This window comes from Mytilus californianus, unplaced genomic scaffold (genome assembly GCF_021869535.1).
Source record: "Mytilus californianus isolate M0D057914Y unplaced genomic scaffold, xbMytCali1.0.p SCAF_5, whole genome shotgun sequence".
In the NCBI taxonomy this organism is placed as follows: domain Eukaryota; kingdom Metazoa; phylum Mollusca; class Bivalvia; order Mytilida; family Mytilidae; genus Mytilus; species Mytilus californianus.
Window position 1 is genome coordinate 103,415,075 of NW_026262701.1, and position 22,110 is coordinate 103,437,184.

Genomic DNA, 22,110 nt, shown 5'->3' on the forward strand with positions numbered 1-22,110 from the left:
CTTTATTTTTTTCGAAGTTTAAGATTACATTTAGAATATCACAGCAAACAAAAGTAGTAGAGTATCGAATGATCTCAAAACGGAGAAGACCGGGTGCGTCGACATTTTCCAACTTAGATAATTGTGCTATAAATTTATACTCTGCAGGATTAGAATAAATCAATATTGTGTCCATATGATATATTTTAGACTTTTATCGAGATACATTTTTATAAACTCCTGTCTTTCAACACTTATATCTAATGAAAAATACAGTACTAGTAACACAAATATGTCTAAACTTTATTAATTACCTAAATTTAAAGTAAAGTACAAAATTGATTTTAATGGACAGGCGGTTGATCGAGGATACACTCACAATGAAGAGCATCTAATAAAGACATTGTGTTGTTTGTTTTTTGAATAAGCAAATTGTACATTGCCAACGATTATATTATTTATATCTCTTATATAGAGCCGTAAAAGAGTTTTTTGTTTAACGATTCAATATTAAATCAATGATTAAATTATTTTCGTTTGTCCTTATAGGGAAACCAAGAAAACCGTGTGGTTGTGTATGATAGAAAAGTTGTTGACTATATAAACTTTATTCTCCGGGCTGGCGACATTGCTGACTGTCCACCTGAAAAGGTATTTATGCTGTATTTATGACTTTTGAAGAGTATAATTGTTTATTACAGATTAAAGATGTATTTAGTAAAATATTTTGGTCTTTTATATCTAATAAATCCTAAAGATATTACAAATATGTTTTACACAAAGATGTAAGAATTATAAACAAAAAGGCAAAATGAAGTATCTTGTATGGCCAATTGTATAGAAACGAAGACGGTTTATATTTAAATAAAATGCTACAAATGGAAGTCAAAAATAAGAAAAAAAAAATGTGTATTTTCAAAATGTATCTTCAATAGAACTAAATATGCACAAGCCTAATATGAACCGTTTCGTCTATTTTCTTTCCAGATTCTTGAGTTAAGAGAATCAATTTCTTCATTAATAATATCGCTCATTGAAGAAAACGGTCCAGGAAACTCCCAAGTTGCTAAAGTAAGTACAAGTCTAGAGAGACAAGAAAGTTCAAGTATTTTATATTTCATTCCATTTTCAACTTTTTATGGCCCTGCAACGAACAGTTATACAGACTTTTTTCTAAACGCCTTCACACACTGAGCTGGTTTTAGTATGTGAGGCAACATCTAGTTTATTATATTGCCATGTTTTCTATTATTTTTCGTAATGTTTACGTGTATGTATTGTACTGTCCGGAGCTGATACTTAATGAAGGTTTCTACCTAGACATTTAAAGAGTATAGCAAAAACTCATCAAAGATACCGAGCTTTTAACTTCGTAAGCCATCCTACATAGACTCATCAGTGACGCTCGAATCAAAACGATTGGAATGACAAATCTAATACAGACTTGAAGAGCAATAAAACGGAACATTCCAAAAGATTGTGTCAAATAGGACTTAGGCAATTTATGCCTGGGGAAGAAAAACGATAATTTTTCGAATATAAAACGACATTATTCTTTTTTCCAGGAGGTCAAGGATACCATAGATAAAGAAGCAGTATACAGATGCATGACATCTTGCTACACACTACATCAGACTGACAAACCGAAATTAGAAGACATCAGCAAAACTACTGATGGAAGTTTTCTACAACCAGCAAAATCGATTGCTGCTTTAGGAGGAAGTCTGCTTCAAGGTGTTATGGTAAATGATTAACTTTAGTGTTGCACAAAAAATAAAGAAGGTACTTTTCGGGGGCTTTTTTGGTAATGGTTTTTAAATGCCAAGACAATCTAAATTAGTAAATGGCGGAAATTCGACTTTTATAATGTGGTTCGATCAGGCATAACTGTTCATTTGTATAATACATTATGAGCTTGCACCCTATGGTGTCTCACTGTATTTTCTGTTTGTGAATTTACATATGAGGACAGTGACACATCATTGAAACCTCGAATATATATTATCTACAGTTCGCGATTGGGACAGGTTAAATCCTATAGCCTCATGTAAACTTACAATTTCTTATATAAATGGTTATATTGTGTATTGCAGAAAGGCAAAAATACTGTGAAGGACACTTTGATGGATGTTGGATTTTCGTATTATCTTATTCTTGCCAGAATGAATGATATTGATCCTCATCTCTCATCACGTATGTATACAAGCATCCCGTTTTAAATGACGCTTTATTTCCTAAAAAGGCTTAATTCACAACATTCGCATTATACTTTGTTAAATGAATTTTGATTCTATGAGAACAAATAGTCAGTAGATGCCAAGGGCCTAACAAAATTCATGAGTGGAAGAAGGACACACAGCTTCATTCCTAGACTAAAAGAGACGTAAAGACAAACATCATTACACAACACACTACACAGAAAACTAATTATTGAGATACACAAACCTTACGAAAATCAGTGCGAAATTTATGAATTTTAGAGTGGGACTACTAGCTACACATTACTTGATGCTCATGACAAGTAAAATTCCAGCGATAAGTTGAATATGGTGATTGGTAAAGCAAAATGATTTATGACAACAGACAAAAATCATTTTCATTCAATTATTTGATATTAATAGCAATGTATATTATATGATGCCCAGTATTATATATACATTTTGAATTTTACATTTTTGTTTTCAATTTATGTAGACTTTATCGATTTAGAACTTGACGTATGCATAGGTTATATATATGTGCATATATTCATGAAGACAGTAATTATGCTCTCCTCTGGTTTTTGTACTTTTATGTTGCAATCGTATTGATTTTTACCTTTACATACATTGCATTTTATTCGTATTTACTTTTTTCTAGATTTAAAAATTACACCGGAACAGCAGAAGGCATTTGATTTCTATAAAAAGAATTCTTCATCTATAGAAATAGTCAAAGACGATGTACTGCAAAAAGTTAACTTCAGGGTGAAAAACAAAGTAAGAAATGATGAATATCGTAATTTTTATAAATCTCGTAAATTTTATTGATCACGTACAGTCTCGTATTTAAATCTAGGGCTCCATATATACTTCGGTAATCATACGGTTTATATATACAAACACTTAAAACTACTACAAGTATTTTCGACATAATCGAAATTTTCATTGACACAGCTAAAGTGTGGTAAATGTATGCGTATGTATTAATGACATAATATATTTTCAACAATTACTTCAAAACTACACTATTTGTTTTTTTTTATTTAACAAAGTGTGTGGTACTTTAGCAAATAAACTTCTAGTCACTGCTTAATTTCCTCTATGTTTTAGAATTATCTTCGTGACCAAGTAAAAGAAAAGATTAAATGGACGGTTGACCGATCCTCTCCAAGCAACAAGATCCGTGATCTCATAAGATGGACAAAAGATATTATGCAGGATATAAGTTATCAACGAAAAATTCTACATAATCCTATCGCTATGATGTTTACAAAAGGATGGTTAGTTTTCTAGAAAATTTAGATGAATAGTAGATAATAATTAATATATTGTCACCATTATAAAATGTTGAATTATTCGACACACTGAGGTGTTTTTGTACCCCCGAGCATAGATTGTCGTAGTTGGCACAACTTTTTTGAATTTTCGGTTTATATATAATGCTCTTCAACTTCGTATTCACTTTGACCTTCTAACTATGTTGATTCGAGCGCAACTGATAAATCCTTATGTAGACGAAATGCTCGTCTTGCGTACCAAATTATAAGCCAGATAACTTTGATTAGTTTTGTTTTAAACATTAGATATCACTGTCATGCATGTGATTTATTATACGCTATAATTTTGACATCTTTTAGATTTTTTTCAAGAAACATTTCTAGGTAACATCACGCCAGGGAAATGGTTTGTTTTAACAGTAGATTTAGTTGGTATATTAAACATCTCAATAGTATATATTACCTGCACACGGAGCCCTATTGGTCTCATACAGATAAAGAGTTGTTGTTTTTAAATTGTTTTTAAATTCTATCGCTGGAGATATAAAGTCTAGAGCTGTAGATTTAGTGTCAAGCGCTGGAGATGTAAAGTCTAGCGCTGGAGATATAAAGCCCAGCGCTGTATCTAAAGTCTAGCGCTGCAGATCGATAATCAAGCGCTGGAAATTTTAAGTCAGGGGCTGTAGATATAAAGTACAGCGCTGGAGATGGAAAGTCCATCGCTGGAGATATAAAGTCCGACCTATAAATGAAATAAAATGTATTTTTAAGCGTTTAGCTTTATATCTATAGCGCTGGATTTTATAACTAGTTACAGCACTAGACTTTAGATCTCCAGCGCTGGACTTTGCATCTCTTGTGCTTGACTTTAAATTAAAAGTGCTAGATTTTATATCTACATCGCTCGACTTTACATGGCCAGCGCTGGACTTTACATCCTTAGCGCCTGACTTTTGATCTACGGTGCTGGATTTTAGATCTACAGTGTTAGACTTTACATCTACAGCGCATGACTTTAAATCTACAGCGCTAGACTTCACATCTCCGGCGCTTGACACTGAAAAAACAAAAATTTTTATCCGTATGAGACCAACAGTGCTCTATTCCCGAATAAGACTGTTATACAGAGGGTGAATTTACATTGCTATAAGACGTGTCTCGGTATTTTGTACATCCAACATTCATGTATTTATTTTTGATGTTTTTGTTATGGTTTCGGTTGAATAATGTGTTATGTCGTATCGTTTGTTGTCCATATAATTATAAAATTGCCTTTCAGTACCATCATTGTCATATTCCCAAATATGACTGTTATACTGAATGTGAATTTGCAATGTTGTCCGGCGTGTCTCGGTGTTTTGTACATCCAACATTAATGGATTTATTTTGATGTTTCTGTTATGGTTTCGGTTGTGTCTTATCGTTTGTAGTCCAAATAATTATAAAATTGCCTTTCCATACCATCATTTTTATGAAAATTGTTTGGACGAATATTGTGAAATTAATTGTATAAAGTTCGAGATTGCATGTTAGTAACATAAGCGCGTCACAGTTTTTGTGGTGTTTTTCGTTGATGGAATATGTTCGTTGTTATTCTGTGGTTTGCATGTTGTGTCGACTTTTATATTATTTGTTTGTGCGTTTCTCTGTTATGAATGTTCTTGTGTGTGTGTGTGCTGTATTTCTGTCAAGTAGTGTTTTAGCGATATTTTTTTAACATTGTCATAAAGCGGGAGGTTTGGCATGAAACCAGGTTCAATCCACCATTTTTTCTTAAAATGTCCTGTACCAAGTCAGGAATATAGCAGTTGTTATCAAATAGTTCGTTTCTATGTGTGTTGGCGTTTGTTTTTGTTGCATTTCGGTGTTCCTGTTGTTCCTTTGTTTTCCTGTTATAGTTGATGTGTTTCCTTCGGTTTTGGTTTGTAACCCGGATTTGTTTTCTCTCAATCGATTTATGACTTTTGAACACCGGGATACTACTTTTGCCTTTACTCTTTACCAGAATTTAATTACAAACACTGTTTGCTATTGTTGATTATTTAGTCTTAATCATGTTTAATGTAATCTTTATATTATCTTTGTTAGGTTGCTGTGGAACTATGGAGCTATATTCTTAAGTCTAGCAATCAACTTACTAATGTTGATAACATGGAATGCACAAGCATCATTGGAAGATGTCACAAAAACTGCTGCTATTATCAATGGTACCAATGTATCAACTATACCATGGAATTTAATATCAGAGTAAGTATTATTTCAATGTTTAATCATTGAGACAGAAGGGGAAACAATAAACGTTTATCAAATTTACCGATGGGTTCAGTTTTCGAGATAAGATTGTCGGTACCGAAATATATTTACATATATATGTAATATTTCCGTAAAAATCACAATATACTGCTTCAGTTTATTTTCTTACTGGTTACATCTAATCACAAATATATATGATATGAATAACCTTGTAAAAATACAAGATAATTATCTGAATTGATATGAAAACTTGAAATATTTAACTTGAAAACGGAATGAAATATATAAATAATGAATATATATAAAAGTTAATTAATTGTCTTTTTTCCAAATATGCTTGTTTCGATCGTATTAGATTTTTTTTTGACAGCCCAAAGCCTAGGATAGAGCATATGAGTGAAAGTAACTTCTCTTTGACAATGTACGTACTAGGAGGTGTCCATAATCTGTTTTCTCTGATGGTGTTAGTAAGTTATTTCCTGTCCAATCATCCAAGATTTCCAAGTGGAGAGGAAATGAAGGCACCATTCAGGTACAGTTGCTTTTCAATACCTGTATTTTAAAAGTAATGATTTTCTCTATATCTAGGATATACGAGCTATAAGCATGATAGGTTTATTGAGAGGACTAATTATTATAAGACTAATATATCAAGTCAATTCGAATCATTGGTTACATGAAATCAATTGAATGAGACACGAGGTATGCCTTATGTAATTGTGATAGTATATGCATAATTATGATGAAATTAAATTGGCAACACTATAACATGTGAACTATTCAAAACAATTAAATTCAATGGTCCATGATTGAAGTTGCAGGTCTTAACCATTTCTGTGGAAATAAGATATGACAATGTTACAATGTAGAACAACTGAATACCAAAATTAGTGGGTTCTCTTAAATTATCTAATCACTAAGTTTAAAAGTTATTGACGCCGCCGGAAAAATGGTCATTGTGTACACAATAACTTTGTAATATTTTCCTGAGGGGTTCACGCTTATATATTGGCGAGTTTTGGATTTGTCTATGGGCCACTCGATATCTCTCGGCCGGAAATCAGAACAAAATTCTCGAAACCTCTCGAAACTTTTCGATCATTTATACAGGTAGTTATCTACGTCTTTGATACGGCCCCTCTATGGCTAGGCTACATCGTGACATTGTATATTTCAATAATCAAAGTAAATTGGAAAGTAAAACAATAAAGACTAAGTTGCAGTCAAAAATCTTTCACATGCGTTTTTAATAATGTGAATGTTTATTAAATATCAAGTATAATGATAACGCAATAATATAATTCATGCTTTGAGACGGTCCCTCTACTCGTTGTGTGCGTAGTATTGATAAACCTGGGAATAGTTAATTGACATACAATGACCCAGAATAAACTGATTATTTCTGAACGTTTAACATTTGAGATTTAGTATTTCAATCATAGCATGAGAAAATGTCGGAAAACATGAAGAAAATTAGGAAAACGATATTTCTGTTAAAAATATTTATTTAAAGTCGGATATACAGTGGTCGGAGAGCAGACAGATAATCAAACAAAAGGATTTTTCTGTAAAAAAATATCTAATTTCATTAATATTTACTACCAGACTAAGAGAATATTCATTGTTAAGGTTAAACTGGGACTGAATTTATTCCTAATAATTATAGAATATAATCAAAAGTGTATACGTGCAGTATGTCTCACAGGTTTGATCAGTCATTACATTTATGAAAATCATTTGTAACGTATGAGCACCAATGAGCAGGGATGCGTACTCAAAATTAGCTAAACATCTAAATTTTAAATGGTCGTGAATGAAAAAATACTTGGCATGCGTGGTTTCAATTCAAAAGGATTTTAAATCTTTGCATCTTACAAAAAGCGTAATTAATGTTTTACAATAGTCATAAAAAAATTAATTACTATCATAATGTCAATTATTTTATACTGTAGTAAGGATTTATAAGTCACTGCTTATATTTTGTATAGCAATATATTCATAATCTTTAAAAAGAGATGCATTTGATAAATAAAATGTCCATCCGTAAATACTTGACATTTGTGTTTATTGATATTATATTCAAGTTATTGTCGGAAAAAATTTCACTAAAAGGAATGCATGTTTTATTAGTTTAACCTTATAGCATCTAAATATTTGTACTATGGTACTGTTTTGAAAATTGTATTCGATCAATTAATGATCATTGTGTTTACCAGCTATCCTACAAGTCTTGATTCATTCACATTATACATCACCCTGTTTACCAGCTATCCTACAAGTCTTGATTCATTCACATTATACATCACCCTGTTTACCAGCTATCCTACAAGTCTTGATTCATTCACATTATACATCACCCTGTTTACCAGCTATCCAACAAGTCTTGATTCATTCACATTATACATCACCCTGTTCACATGCACGCACACTATCGGTTTGCGTACACAAAAATTCCGGATAAAATGTCAATGAATCCGGAGTCAAAACACTTGAGTTAGGTAGTTTGACATCCGAATTCAACTATTAGATATATATATGTGATGAAGCAAATGCGTATTCTTATCGAGAGTATCAGTGCGTATGCTTTTTTTTTACTATTTCTTGCGCAAAAATACCACGTTCATGTATAAATAATAATTTCTCACGCGAATGCGAATTTTTGCTTTTCTTATATAAATTCAGGACAAAGCAGTAAGAGCTTGACATGTGACTTTTAAGCACGGTCATCATTGCTTATGGTATATTGACCTCTAGCTGTTTCTCTTTTGTTTTCTTTTTAGAGTCAGTGTCCTTATAAAATTTTTGACATTTTCGAAATGCCAAGGATTTTTTACCCAAGGAATAGATTACTTAACTTCGTAATATATTTGGACTTTTTAACTATTTTTATTTGAGTGTCCCTGGTGATTCTTTGTAGACTTAACTCGCGTCCTGCGAACAACATGTTAATCCTGATATCTTTTTATATCTACATGTCTTTTTATATGTCCTTTTGAGAGTATGTTCAGGTATTCATAAAACTTCTGAAAATGAGTTATTCCTCAAAACTATGTTTCCCTCCAGAATATTTGGATTCATTTAAGTAAAATCAGGAAATCCTTAAAATTTGAGATGTTTTATGAGACCTGTAATGTATTGAAATTGTTTATCTAAGGTCAATACAGAACTTAATTACTTTAGCAGATGCAGACCGTTATAATCGCGTCTTATGATGTGTGGTATTTGTATTTGTTTATCATTTGTATTAAAACCATTAAACTGTGCAGACGACTTTGTTATCTCTCTAGCATATAAATAGTAGCTATTTTACAAGACCAAAATAAGTCTCTATATCAGAGGTCCAAATGAAGCTGGTGTGCTACTCTCATCTGACAAAAATATACGAAACCTTCTTATAAGTTGCATGCCACAGGGTTTCACTTCACATGGAAAATGGACTTTAAATTTATCTATACAACATCTACCATTAGTACAGACAACTTTAATAACGAGTTGAGAATATGAAGGCATCCAGATTAAAAAGCAAACTGAGTGCTTAAATATATATTGCGATTGACCTGTGCAATTTGCATTATACATCCGGTTTATAGTAAGTGGGATTTGCAATAGGATTATGAAAAAATGATGTACATTCCCAAGTAATAAATGAAATAGTCGAGCTTTAAAATGTATATTCAAATAGTAGCTGTATAAAATTATACATTATTCACAACTATTCAACATTGCTTTCAACTGACTTATGCAAGAATGTACACTATTCCTTCAATTCAAAAGCAAACAAAAATTCAGCAACAATCTTCTGGTTATCAGTCAGCGGTCTTAGGTTCACGTATTGCTTTTCTTTTTTTAAAGAAAGCAACTTGTTTAGAACTAGGAAAAGGTTTCGCTACTTTTTACTTTGTATTCGTCGGGAAATATTTTTCTTCAAACTTTCCTTAAATTGATTGATTGTTGATTGCTTAACGTTCAGTGCCAAATATTTCATGAGTGTTTAGGACGATGATGCTATAAACAGATCGACTTAGAAACGAAAGAAACCCATATTCTGTTTTAATTAAATCTGATGCTTATCTGTGCTTATCTTATTAGATAATTATATGTGCTAACATTTGTATGATTGTGTGTACTTGTCTTAGTCGAAACCTTGTTTCATTGGGATGTTTTGTATATATATCATAGTTGTTGGCAAGAGCTTTTTTAAGCTCATGTTTATTGTTGATTGTACACATGTGCCGACCTTACAAAAAAATCACTTTCTTACCTAAGTATCAGAAACTGATTGTCATACAAGGGAATCAAATTTCAAAAATTTGAAAAGACAATGTACCGACTGAGTCAACTCCAAATGGACAGAGACTAGTAAGAACATATAAAAATATGAAAACATGCATGGAACAAACAATTGAAAAGTAAAGCGTCAGTTATATTAAACATCAAAACTATAAGACGAAGTAACTTCATCCGTAATGATACCCTAGTTCTAGACCTAGCTGTAATTTGTAATTATTGAAATCGAGCAAAATCTTGTTTGAAAATATACTGTATTTTGGAAACATTTCATCTAAGAATCTTTGAGAGAGAAACTCCGTGTGTGATTGTTAACAACACAGATGATTTCGATTTATATTATAGAGCGTTGTGTGGCAAAAAGTCAAACAAAGATGACATCAAAGACAAGAAAACCGAAGAAGGTTCACGATTAGATGCCAAGTTCTTCAGTTTTCTTACTTTTTATTATATGGTATGTTTGTATAAAGCTTTATTTAGCAAAGAAAATACTACTTTTGACATTAACTTAGTTGTTACTACTATGACACTTAATGTAAGTAATGACCTTCAATTCATGATCAAACACTCAATTTCTTTTATCAGTAACATTGTTAATTTTTTGAACCGACATAATAATCAAAGACGGGTCAAAAATAAGGTTATATAAATACAAAAATCCTTTCATAGTTTTGAAAATTCTTTAAACAACTGATGACTTATTTTTCACGTCATAAAGCCGAAGTTGCCGTTGTAATAGTTAAAACTTTCCTCAGACATCGCTAATTCAAAAGTATAGTTTAGAGTCATTCGATATATTATCAATTTTAGACGAAAGATATTATATTTCCAATGTTAAGAATGTTACACGCCATTCTGTATCTCTACATTGAAAATTCTGACATTGTAGTCATCGACACTATGTAATCTTATAACTTTTGTTACAGGTGTTCCTAGGTATGTCCGTTTTAGGGACATACTTCCATGGTTATTTCTTCGCATTTCATCTTTTAAACATTGTCAACAATAACCAGCTTTTGAGTGGAGTAATAAAAGCTGTTACATTAAATGGTTAGTAACATTGAATCAATTCTGTGTTCTCTATAATATTTTCACAGTAATTGATAGTTCTGTTCATTGACCATTAGCTATTGTTTAGTAAATTGAATGGCATGCTTAAGATATCAGTTAAGAGAAAAAAAAAACTTTTGATACATCAGTGTAAAAAAAAAATAACTGATTTTTTCAAAACTCTATCTGCATTTTTCTTAACACTCAAATTTATATTTGCGAGATTATATTTTTTTAGTTTACGTGATCAAAAATGTAAACCTTTATGTTAAACCTCTGTTTTTTTTAAACTTGGAATATATACCTTCCCGTTTTGACTAAGTTATATTTTTGTCTTTTTTCAGGTATCTCCTTATTATGGGTTGCCATTTTAGGACTTATTGTGATATATATTTATGCCCTTGTTGGGTTTTCTTTACTTCGTATGTTCTTCAATCCTGGTGAATATTTGTACTGTTCCACACTATGGCAGTGTACTATTACTGTCATACGGTATGGGCTAATCGGAGATATGTTTGAGGTAATAACATTATATCATGTATTATTGTGATCAATGATTTTAGCAATCCTAATACTTTTTCTATTTCCAATCATGATTATTAACATATGCTGATCAATATGTTTATTTAAGTAGTCTAGAATATGGTAAGACCCACGGTAAACCGAGGGTGGCTGTGATGGGTGTATGAATATTCAGCCATGTCCGGTCAAAATAGGGACGATGAATCGGAAATCTCGTGTACGAGAAATGTCATACTCTCTGCACGTTAAAGAACCTTTGCAACAACTTTTTGATTTGACAATATTTGACCCTGTCCAACAGACACTCTTTTTCAGGTTACTGATCTTCTTGGCAAACTTACTATTAGATGTATTGTTTATTTGTTTTCGTCCTGAATATGTATGATATATTAGCCACTGGACGTTGGACAAACAATATTCAATCAATGAATGTGGACAAGTCTCAATACATTTTTAAGACACTAAAATAATATGCTTGCTATTTGTTATAAATATGTACAGTACATAGTACGTGAGTACTTATGTATGTTGAATATGTTCATTAACTAAAATTCGTTTACAATGTATGTCTATTTCAGTCTGTGAAACAGACCAACAATAATGGATATGAGACATTTGATTCTTTCTGGCCATTAGTCCTGTACCATGTGTCGTTCTTCATCTTCATAACTACCATTGGTCTGAACATCATCTTTGGTATTATAGTGGACACGTTCTCGGAGCTCAGGGACCTAAAGGTATTGTATTTCTTATAATTTATTCATTTTATGTGCACAAATGAATATTAATTACAGCAAATATTTGATGGTAGTCATTGAGACACCAATTTTACCAAACATGATATACAAAATAACGGTAACCAATAAAAAGCATATTTAGAAAACTCTTCGTTACATGTTGGCGAATGAGGTCAACAGAAATGACAAACACTTTGAAAATAATCGCTATCTTCTTAAAAGTCAGTCAACAAAATTAACAGTAAAGATCGGTGGCAAGATTCTCAACCTGTGATAAAGTAAACATTACAAGAAACAAGATAGTAAAATTGAGAATGGAAATGGGGAATGTGTCAAAGAGACAACAACCCGACCATAGAACAGACAACAGCAGAAGGTCACCAACAGGTCTTCAATGCAGCGAGAAATTCCCGCACCCGGAGGTGCATGTACATGTCTAAGAATACTCGCATATACTGAAAGATAATTCAATTTTTTTTAATGAATAGAAACACTGGTAGTAAACTGGGTGTGCATTTTTATTTTGAAAGCAGCATCTACACTTCTCTATCTTTGTCATGTCATAATTGAAACACATATGATAGAAGTCTTTACACTTTAATGTGTAAACAAAACAAGTTAGTCAAACGTTTAATGCATCAATAATTTAAATATTTGCAGTGGCGAGCAGAATCAGATATGAAGGACACTTGTTTTATTTGCAGTAGAAACAGTTATGATTTTGAACACAATGGCAAGGTCAGTTCTGCTTCTGTTCTTTTAAAGAAACATTCAGGCAATGCACTCATTTATATAACATAAGCTGTACAGATATGTAAGATCAACTCATCAACAATTTTGCATGTGTAGTTTTCAATAAAATGCAATTACAAACGAAAAAAATTACAGAAGGTACTTTTTAAAAGTAAAACGGAAGCTAAAATCTCAACGACACTTCACTCACAAACCTTTACAAGTCCATTTTCGTACTTGACACAAAACCTGATTTGTGATTCTTTTTATCTCGAAGCAGGATGTTATTGAAGACAAAAATACCAGAAAAAAAAAGAACAACCAACAAAATTATCAGGTCGAGGTCAGGCAATTCATTCCTTCCAATTATTCAGTTCAAAATTTCATAAAGGTAATGTAGAAAAAAAAACCAAACGGTGTTATATGAAACAGGAAAACTATGCTTTGATAACAACTTTCGAAAAACAAAATAAATGAATTGTTAACAATTTTCTAAACAAAGACACTGCCCATTTATTTGAACGATATCTTTTCTACGAAAGAAATGTGTCACTTTTATAAATGAAAAATTCGTTCTTTTCAGGGTTTTGAGCACCATGTTCGAAACGAGCACAACATGTGGTCCTATGTTTTCTTTATAATTCATCTTGATAGTGTAAAAACTTCGGATTACACAGCGTTAGAACTATATGTATCTAAATCGGTAAGTAATTTGTTAATTTGAATTATTTGGATAAATATTTCCCTCTTTATTATGGGTATTTCTTACACCCATGTAGCTCTTTCTGTGATATATCTTGTAATTGTCAACTTCAGGGTGCATGACATGGTTTGGGGCAGGTAGCTCTTTACATCAGTGATGTTTTTGTAAGAGTTGGTTTCGTCATTACTTTTTTTTTAAGATTTATGTTAAACAGTACAAGTATAATCTGTCTACTAGTATTTAATTGTTAATTTCGTGGCTTTCAGTTTTTTATTGATGGCGGAAATCGAAGTGCCGACAGAAACCACCGAACTTCGCCTGGCAAGATTGACACAAACGTACAATTGTGTTTTTTTTTTACAGTTAGGAAATGCTTATAAAAGTATTTATCACGTGATACTGCTATTTAACATAATTGATAATCAAGACTAGGAATAAATAGTAAAAACTCTTGGGTCGAAGTCAGGTAAAAAAATGTAGAATGTAGGAAAGTCACAGGACAAAAAGTCACGGACAAAAAGTCGCAGGACAAAAAGTCACGGACAAAAAGTCGCAGGACAAAAAGTCACAATTCAGTTTTTGAGATTATTTTCTTTGAATAAGAAAACACTGATTTAAAAAAAAAACATTTTTGTATTTTTCTTGAACTATTGTATATATAAACCAACTTTGTGAACAAAATGTATTAAAAATATCAGTTATGATCAAATAATTGTTAAGAAAACAAAATGTCAAAGTGGCTTGGTACTTAAACGGCTTCATGGTGCCAAGAATTTGCATGATTAAAATTTGATAAATCTTCATTTATCAAGGCTAATGAACAATTTCATAAACTGTAAATAGAATATATGTAATAAAAAGTAAATATTTCAAGATCTTTCTCTAAAATATTCAAACAATTGTCAACAAATTATTTGTGCGTTTCTGTCCTGTGGCATTTTGTCCTGTGACTTTCTGTCCGCTTACCAAAATGTATAAATACAAGGTCAAACGCCTTCATATAAACTTTTACCATATGAGCTGACATTTTAAGCATTCCGACTCGTAGTGTCAGTCTAGTACGAAACGGGGTGTACATGTATTATGTATTATGTAGTAGCAGGTTGTCGTCTAGAATGTGCACGGAGGTTTTTTTCTGCTGAACAATGAACAGTCATTCATCCTAGCAAAGTTTGACTTTTTATATAAAACTAACCATTAATTAGGTATCGTAAATGGTATATGATAGATAAAAAAAAATTGTATTTACCAGCTAGATGTACTCTGTATTAAGTAATGCATCTCTCTATGTTTTTCAGGTTGGAACTGAAAATTACGAATTCTTCCCAATGAATAGAGCATTATGTTTATCATCAATAGACATTGATTCGACAGAATCTAAAATAGACGATTTGCTGTCACGTGTCACATCAATTGCAATGAAACAAAAAGAAGAGGTAGGGTTATCTTGTATATTTGGGTTACAATTTTTCCCAGTAATATGTTTACCAGTAACATGAAAGGACATTTGCTTTATACTATAAAATTAAGGAGATGTGGTATGATTGCCAATTAGACACTTATCCACTAAAGTCCAAATGTCGTTGATTTAAGCAACTGCGGGTCGCAATGCGACCTTCAGCAATGATCAAAACCCATACCGTATAGTCAGCTTTAAAATGCCCCAACAGAACAAAATATGAAACAATTCAAACGAGAAAACCAACGGCCTGGTTTATGACAAAAAAATGAACGAAAAACAATATGACAGACAGCAACCAATGAAAAACATTGAAAAACAAGCTACTGACTTGGAACAAACACATATGGAATGTGTCGGGCTTAATCATGTTTGTGAGCGATCAATCCTCCCTTAACTTAGGACGGTGGTGTCACAGCAAGACATAAGAACAAACTGTAAACACTAGTTTGAAATGGCTTGATGCATCAGATTGGCGAGAAAAATAAAACAACTAACATCAAGACAAAAGACACTAAGTATCGATCTAAGGGTTTCGTAGGTACTGAAAGATTGTTCAATGCCAGTTACAACTAATAAATAAATTATGTTCCCCCACACTACAGTGTCTTAGCATACTTTCTCCATTATGAAAAAAAAAACACTTTTAATTGCAATTCATTAAACAATATAAGATTGTTCAATCTTGCTTCAAAGATCTATAATATGTACTTTCTTTCTTAGGAAACAGAGAAAAAGCGAAAAATAGAGAAAATGAAACAGAAACGTTGGCAGGAAAAGCACAGACAGTTTATGTTTGGCTTATCGCCAGATGATAATGATCGTGGTGACGGAAATGGTGATCCGGAAAATGATACGTTTCTTGGTCCACCACTGAGAATCAGTGACCGACCATTGTCAAGACCACCAAGTATTCTTAGCTTACAATCACGACGTCGAACAGACACTCCCGGGGGCACTTCCTCCCGTAAAGATGACATAGATCGTCGTGAATCAGAAATTGGCCTGTCACAATTCTTAACTTCAAAACTACTGAAGGAAAAGAAGGCGGCTGCAGCGAGAGACGATGACACGCCTTCCGTTTCAGATTCAGATGCAGGGAGTGTTGAAGGATCATACGATATCATGGGACGCGAATCATCCCCACCTGGTTCACAATCGTTTGACTCCCTTGCTCAGCCGCCACCTGTACGGGATAGAGCTTTGTCTGTACCAGTTATTGTAACTCCAGCTCGGCTAACAGCCGAGGCTTCCAGAGACGACATTGACGAGGAAGAGGAAGAAGACAAAGAAGAATATTCAACAAGATTGTAAAATTTGTAGTAAGGAAATTATGTTACTTTTGCAGTCGGTGGCATATGCATGATTTTCTGTTTGAAGGATATGTGACATTTGCGGTCATAAGCAAAGAGTATCTCGAACAACGCTATCCGTTTTTTTGTGTTGTACGTAAAATGGTATGGTTCTGTGAGCGATATACTTTACTACCAGAGATTTTCACAAACATTTGAATGTTGAAATTGCAGGATTTAAGAATGTATTTGATATGGTTAATAATTTTGTTTTAGAACTATAGAATGAATGTGGATATTGTATAGAAGGTTTAGGTATATGAAAGGACCAAGTTCTTGTACTAATTTTTGAAAATGAGTATTTAATATTATTAATTTATGTGTTATTTGTATACAAACGCTGTTCCATTTCATGGTGAAATGGAATACAAGTATGCTGGTTACCGCTTCAGAAAAAATATCACTTTTTAAATTGTGTTATATAATATGCATCAAAAGTGGTACCATTTCATTTATCATATTACTAAAACTACAATGACCGTAGCATTGAGTTATTTATATTAATATATTTCATTCTTAAGATTTACCATAAGAATGTACAGTGTTTAAAGGAAGATGATTGATAGAAGTTTATGCATTGTAAAACATATATATAATTTGCTAGGACAAATTCATCAAATATCGGTAAATGATGATATCTTAGGCGCATTCGTATTATAGTAGATATTTTCGATAAGCTGTGGTTTCTATGGGAAAGATTATTTCATTGAATATTGTATTTAGCCAAAACTAACATATGCCATACGTATTATATTTTGAAGATTGTTGGAGAAATATAATAATCACAATATATTATATTATATATTCTGGCTTTCATTGTTTACATTTGTACATATTTCTTGTTTATTGCCTATGTTAGAAATTTCTGTGATCATTTGTTCTATTATAATATTTCATTTTTAAGATAAAATATTGTTAGCTTTAGTGTCATCTTTATGTAATGTATTTTGAAAGTTATTTTCTCTTTTAACAAATAGTTAGTTAACATACATCTCAAATGACCCAAGAGTGACTACGATAAATAATGGGAATCTAAAATTGGTGGCCCATGTTTTAAGATCGCCATATTATTTGCAAGTTAGACAACTCTTAAAAAAATTCTTTGAGGAACCCATAGATTGTCTATTCAGCGGTACTGACCTAAGGGGGGCCGCTCCAGTCATGCTTCAGTGATTCCCTATATAATCAACTAAATTTTTCACACAAAAGGGGGGACCCCAAGCCCCCCCCCCCCCCCCCCCTGGATCCGCCTATGCTATTATAAGGCAAAAATGATGTCCCAATAAAATACACTCTTTTTCCAGTGACAGTAGAAATTCCATTCACTTCAATTTGTAAATATTGTCGTTCCCATCTTATTCACTCGTGGTAAAGTTGGTGTGGTAAGGAAACAATGTCACAAATATCATAAAGTACTTTGTTTAAATGATATAATGATCAAAAAGACATGTGGGGAATACGCAACTGATACAACAAAAACCAACAAGAACACAATACATCTTAGTTTGTCTTGTGAAATAAATTAAAGGATATGTTGGGTACATTTCAATGAGAAGACAATCTAAAATCACTATAAAACAATAAAAAGACAACTATAGAGATCAATTTCCGTAGTCAAGGGGCTATAACACATCTCAAGCTCTTACGCGCCATTTGTCAAGTTTTGAATGAATTAATCAAAGATACCCTAAGATCTGCCACAAACACCAACTCCTTGATGGAGAGATAACAATGAGATATAAAGAACGATAACCACTGTGCATGATCTGCCACAAACACCAACTCCTTGATGGAGAGATAACAATGAGATATAAAGAACGATAACCACTGTGCATGATCTGCCACAAACACCAACTCCTTGATGGAGAGATAACAATGAAATATAAAGAACGACAACCACTGTGCATGATCTGCCACACACACCAACTCCTTGATGGAGAGATAGCAATGAGATATAAAGAACGATAACCACTGTGCATGATCTGCCACAAACACCAACTCCTTGATGGAGAGATAACAATGAGATATAAAGAACGATAACCACTGTGCATGATCTGCCATAAACACCAACTCCTTGATGGAGAGATAACAATGAGACATAAAGAACGACAACCACTGTGCATGATCTGCCACAAACACCAACTCCTTGATGGAGAGATAACAATGAGATATAAAGAACGATAACCACTGTGAATGATCTACCACAAACACCAACTCCTTGATGGAGAGATAACAATGAGCGATAAAGAACGATAACCACTGTGCATGATCTGCCATAAACACCAACTCCTTGATGGAGAGATAACAATGAGATATAAAGAACGACAACCACTGTGCATAATCTGCCATAAGCACCAACTCCTTGATGAGAGATAACAATAAGATATAAAGAATGATAATAACTGTGCATGATTATGTTCTTGATTTTAAACAGGCATACAGACATGTTGTAAGGTTACACTAGTAGTATTAGTTTTCACCCCCTCCCTCTTAATCTCGAACAGTGAATATCGTTCATAAACCAAATATTAATGAACATATACATTTGATGACGGCATCAAACGACGTAAACTCGGTCATGTTTTATTTGTAAATATCACTGATGTTAATCTATACTAGCTTTAAATCCGTGAACAACGATTCAAAACGTTTACAAATCATCGCTTAATACAAGAGGTGTAGAAATAGAAGAAACGAACAAAAGTTCTAAACATCAAAGCAGTAGAAATCAAATTCGACGAAAAACCAATTAAGTGTGCTAAATAAAAATGCAGTGCGATGAACCTATGTAAAAGAAAATAATTGCGTCCGAAATGCATTTCCGGATTACCTTCGTCAGGAACTCTCAAACCGAAACATTTGAAAGCCAATGATGTTTAAGACCTAAACACGTAAAGACCTATATCACTAAACTTATCATCGTGAAATGTCTCTTGCATACTAAAATGATAGACAACACATTACAATGAACACTTTTTTTCGAGGAATAATCTGGTGAAAGTTTATATTACTTGCGGAATAAGCTATTTGGAATTAAAAAAAGTTTACTTCCGTTTTATAGCGTATTCTGTTTATTCGTTCAATAATCTGAAGGTGGATAAGACGTTTGAATCCATCACAATATCAACTCATTTATTTAAACTGTAAGCAAGACAAAAGTCTACAAGAATAAAACAGCTACAGAATTAGCAACATCAATATAAAGTAAGGAGATGTTGGATGGTTGCCAATAAGACACCTATTCAACAGAGTCCAAATGACATGTATTTAAGCAATTATATGTCCCCGTACGACCTTCAACAATGGGCAAAAGCTATATCGTATAGTCCGTCATAAAAGGCCCCGCCAGGATAAAATTGAAAACAGTTCTAACGAAAACCACTGAATTACAATCTCCTGACTTGGGACAGCACATACAGATTGTGACGGAGTTAAATATGTTTGGGATCGCTCACTTATCCCCCTAACCCGGGACAATTGTGTAACAGCACAATATATGAACAAACAGTAAAAAATCAACTCTACTTAAACTAGTTCTACATAAGAAAAATCCTGCTTTATTTTCATGCCCATCGGTTCTTAGTAGTTAGTCAAGAAGGGATGATTTAAAGGCATGCTGCGGCTATACAAAAAAATGACCGGAAACGACATCTACATTTGTCTGTGCAAATTATGAACTAGTACTTAAATTTTGTTAGATAAATTGAACAAAACAGAACATCCGTATTAGGCATCAAATATGTGCGTGTTGCGTACCAGATTTTTCAATGAATCATCTTCTTCATGTGCTATTCATTGAATGACGTATTTATCAAGTAATCTTGATCAAAAAGGAATAGAAACAAAAAATCAAAAGAGAATGTACTGCTAAACTAAGGGCTTTACTCCAATTTGTGCCTACATTTATTTGATACCTATCTACGCCCCTACGCTAAAAATTTCTACAACCGTTCTAGATTAATGGACAAATAAGTAAAAATGCACGGCAAAATAATAAATAAAGTGACACTTACCTTGAATTTGTTTAATTTCTCATTAAATTGCGCACATTGAACGAAAACAAAAAGTACGGAAAGAAAGATATGTATACATGGAGATTACAAGATAAGTCACTATTTTGCCCCTTAATTATTGTTTTTGTATATACATGGAACGAAATAAATGACTTATGTCGAAGTGGAAGGACCCGGTTTTGTAAATGTGTGCGACGCGGTTTTGTTCTCAAATAAGCCTTAGTGAATATCTCATTTTCAAAAGTAAAAAAACCCACATATTTACCTCAACAATCGACATTATTTATATATTATTCGGGATCTTCAAAGGGGAGATGGGCTCGTATTCCTTTTCAGTGTTTTATATCTCCTGAGTCGTCATGCGAAGAGGGTTTTGGGCACTGACGGGAATATAAGCCAATCCTTAACAAATATTATACTGCAGGAGTGTCTTGATTTCAACATTTATCATTCTTATTTTCAATTGTGTGCTGATATACCCTGTCAAGTTAATCAATCAAATTGCAGTCTAAACCGGGATATTCCACTCCAGTATAATATGTATACATGAAGAATTGCCCTGGAAAATTAATGCTATTTTCTGGAGGGGTAATATGATTATTGACATCCATTACGCCGCATGAACATTCATTTTCCAGGGCAATTCTACATGCACATATGTTATTGCCTTGACCTCATTTTCACGGTGGAGTGCCTGCCTAAAAACTGTACTTAATAGATTAGCTATATTTGATGTTTTCCTCTATATTTCTAAAAGTTTCCCCTGGAAAAAATCTTATCACGACAGGTTTGTTGTAAACTAAAATATATTGAATTTCTGTCCATGGAAAATCCGTGTTGCTTTCAATAAATATGAACGTGATCTTCAAACAATAAAACGAAGTCCTGTATGTATAAAGACATGAATATTGTAAACAACATTTACAAGGCCAGGTCCTTATATGCATACATTATGACATGACCAATTTCTTTCGTCCCATGCATATAAATACACAAATATGGAGGTACAACAGTGATTAATTTTGCAATCTCCATGAATATTTGGATCGTATAATAATAGTTGAACACTTTGATTTTAGAATTGAGAATGGAAATGGGGAATATGTCAAAGTTACAACAACCCGACCAAAGAGCAGATAACAGCCGAAGGCCACCAATGAGACCCGGTCTTCAACGCAGCGAGAAAATCCCACACCCGGAGGTGGGCCTCAGTTGGCCTCTAAATAAAAATGTGTACTAGTTCAGTGAAAATGGACGTCATACTAAACTCCAAAACATATAAATGAACTAAAATTAAAAAACATATAAGACTAACAAAGGCCAGAGGCTCCTGACTTGGGACAGGCGCAAAAAATGCGGCGGGTTAAACATGTTTAGTGAAATCTCAACCCTCCCCCTATACCTCTAGCCAAAGTAGAAAAAACAAACACACAGTAATATGCACAGTAAAATTCAGTTCAAAAGAAGTCCGAGTCCGATGTCAGAATAGGTAACAAAAGAAACTAAGCAAAATGACAATGATACATAAATTAACAAAGGACTACT

At 32.9% G+C, this 22,110-nt stretch overlaps 1 protein-coding gene across 1 annotated transcript in view; it reads left to right on the plus strand.

The window, feature by feature from the left end:
• LOC127700407 (inositol 1,4,5-trisphosphate receptor type 2-like) overlaps positions 1 to 17,476 on the plus strand; it is a 162,621-nt gene extending 145,145 nt beyond the window's left edge. The window contains exons 55-70 of the mRNA XM_052203853.1: positions 529 to 630; positions 967 to 1,050; positions 1,545 to 1,721; positions 2,073 to 2,172; positions 2,839 to 2,957; positions 3,291 to 3,460; positions 5,546 to 5,704; positions 6,081 to 6,242; positions 10,343 to 10,451; positions 10,924 to 11,047; positions 11,392 to 11,567; positions 12,148 to 12,306; positions 12,967 to 13,044; positions 13,622 to 13,741; positions 15,040 to 15,177; positions 15,924 to 17,476. Of these exons, the coding sequence (XP_052059813.1) occupies positions 529 to 630; positions 967 to 1,050; positions 1,545 to 1,721; positions 2,073 to 2,172; positions 2,839 to 2,957; positions 3,291 to 3,460; positions 5,546 to 5,704; positions 6,081 to 6,242; positions 10,343 to 10,451; positions 10,924 to 11,047; positions 11,392 to 11,567; positions 12,148 to 12,306; positions 12,967 to 13,044; positions 13,622 to 13,741; positions 15,040 to 15,177; positions 15,924 to 16,514 (2,568 nt within the window). The 3' untranslated portion in view covers positions 16,515 to 17,476. The remainder of the gene's footprint in view (positions 1 to 528; positions 631 to 966; positions 1,051 to 1,544; positions 1,722 to 2,072; positions 2,173 to 2,838; positions 2,958 to 3,290; positions 3,461 to 5,545; positions 5,705 to 6,080; positions 6,243 to 10,342; positions 10,452 to 10,923; positions 11,048 to 11,391; positions 11,568 to 12,147; positions 12,307 to 12,966; positions 13,045 to 13,621; positions 13,742 to 15,039; positions 15,178 to 15,923) is intronic.
• The last annotated feature ends 4,634 nt before the right edge of the window (positions 17,477 to 22,110 follow it).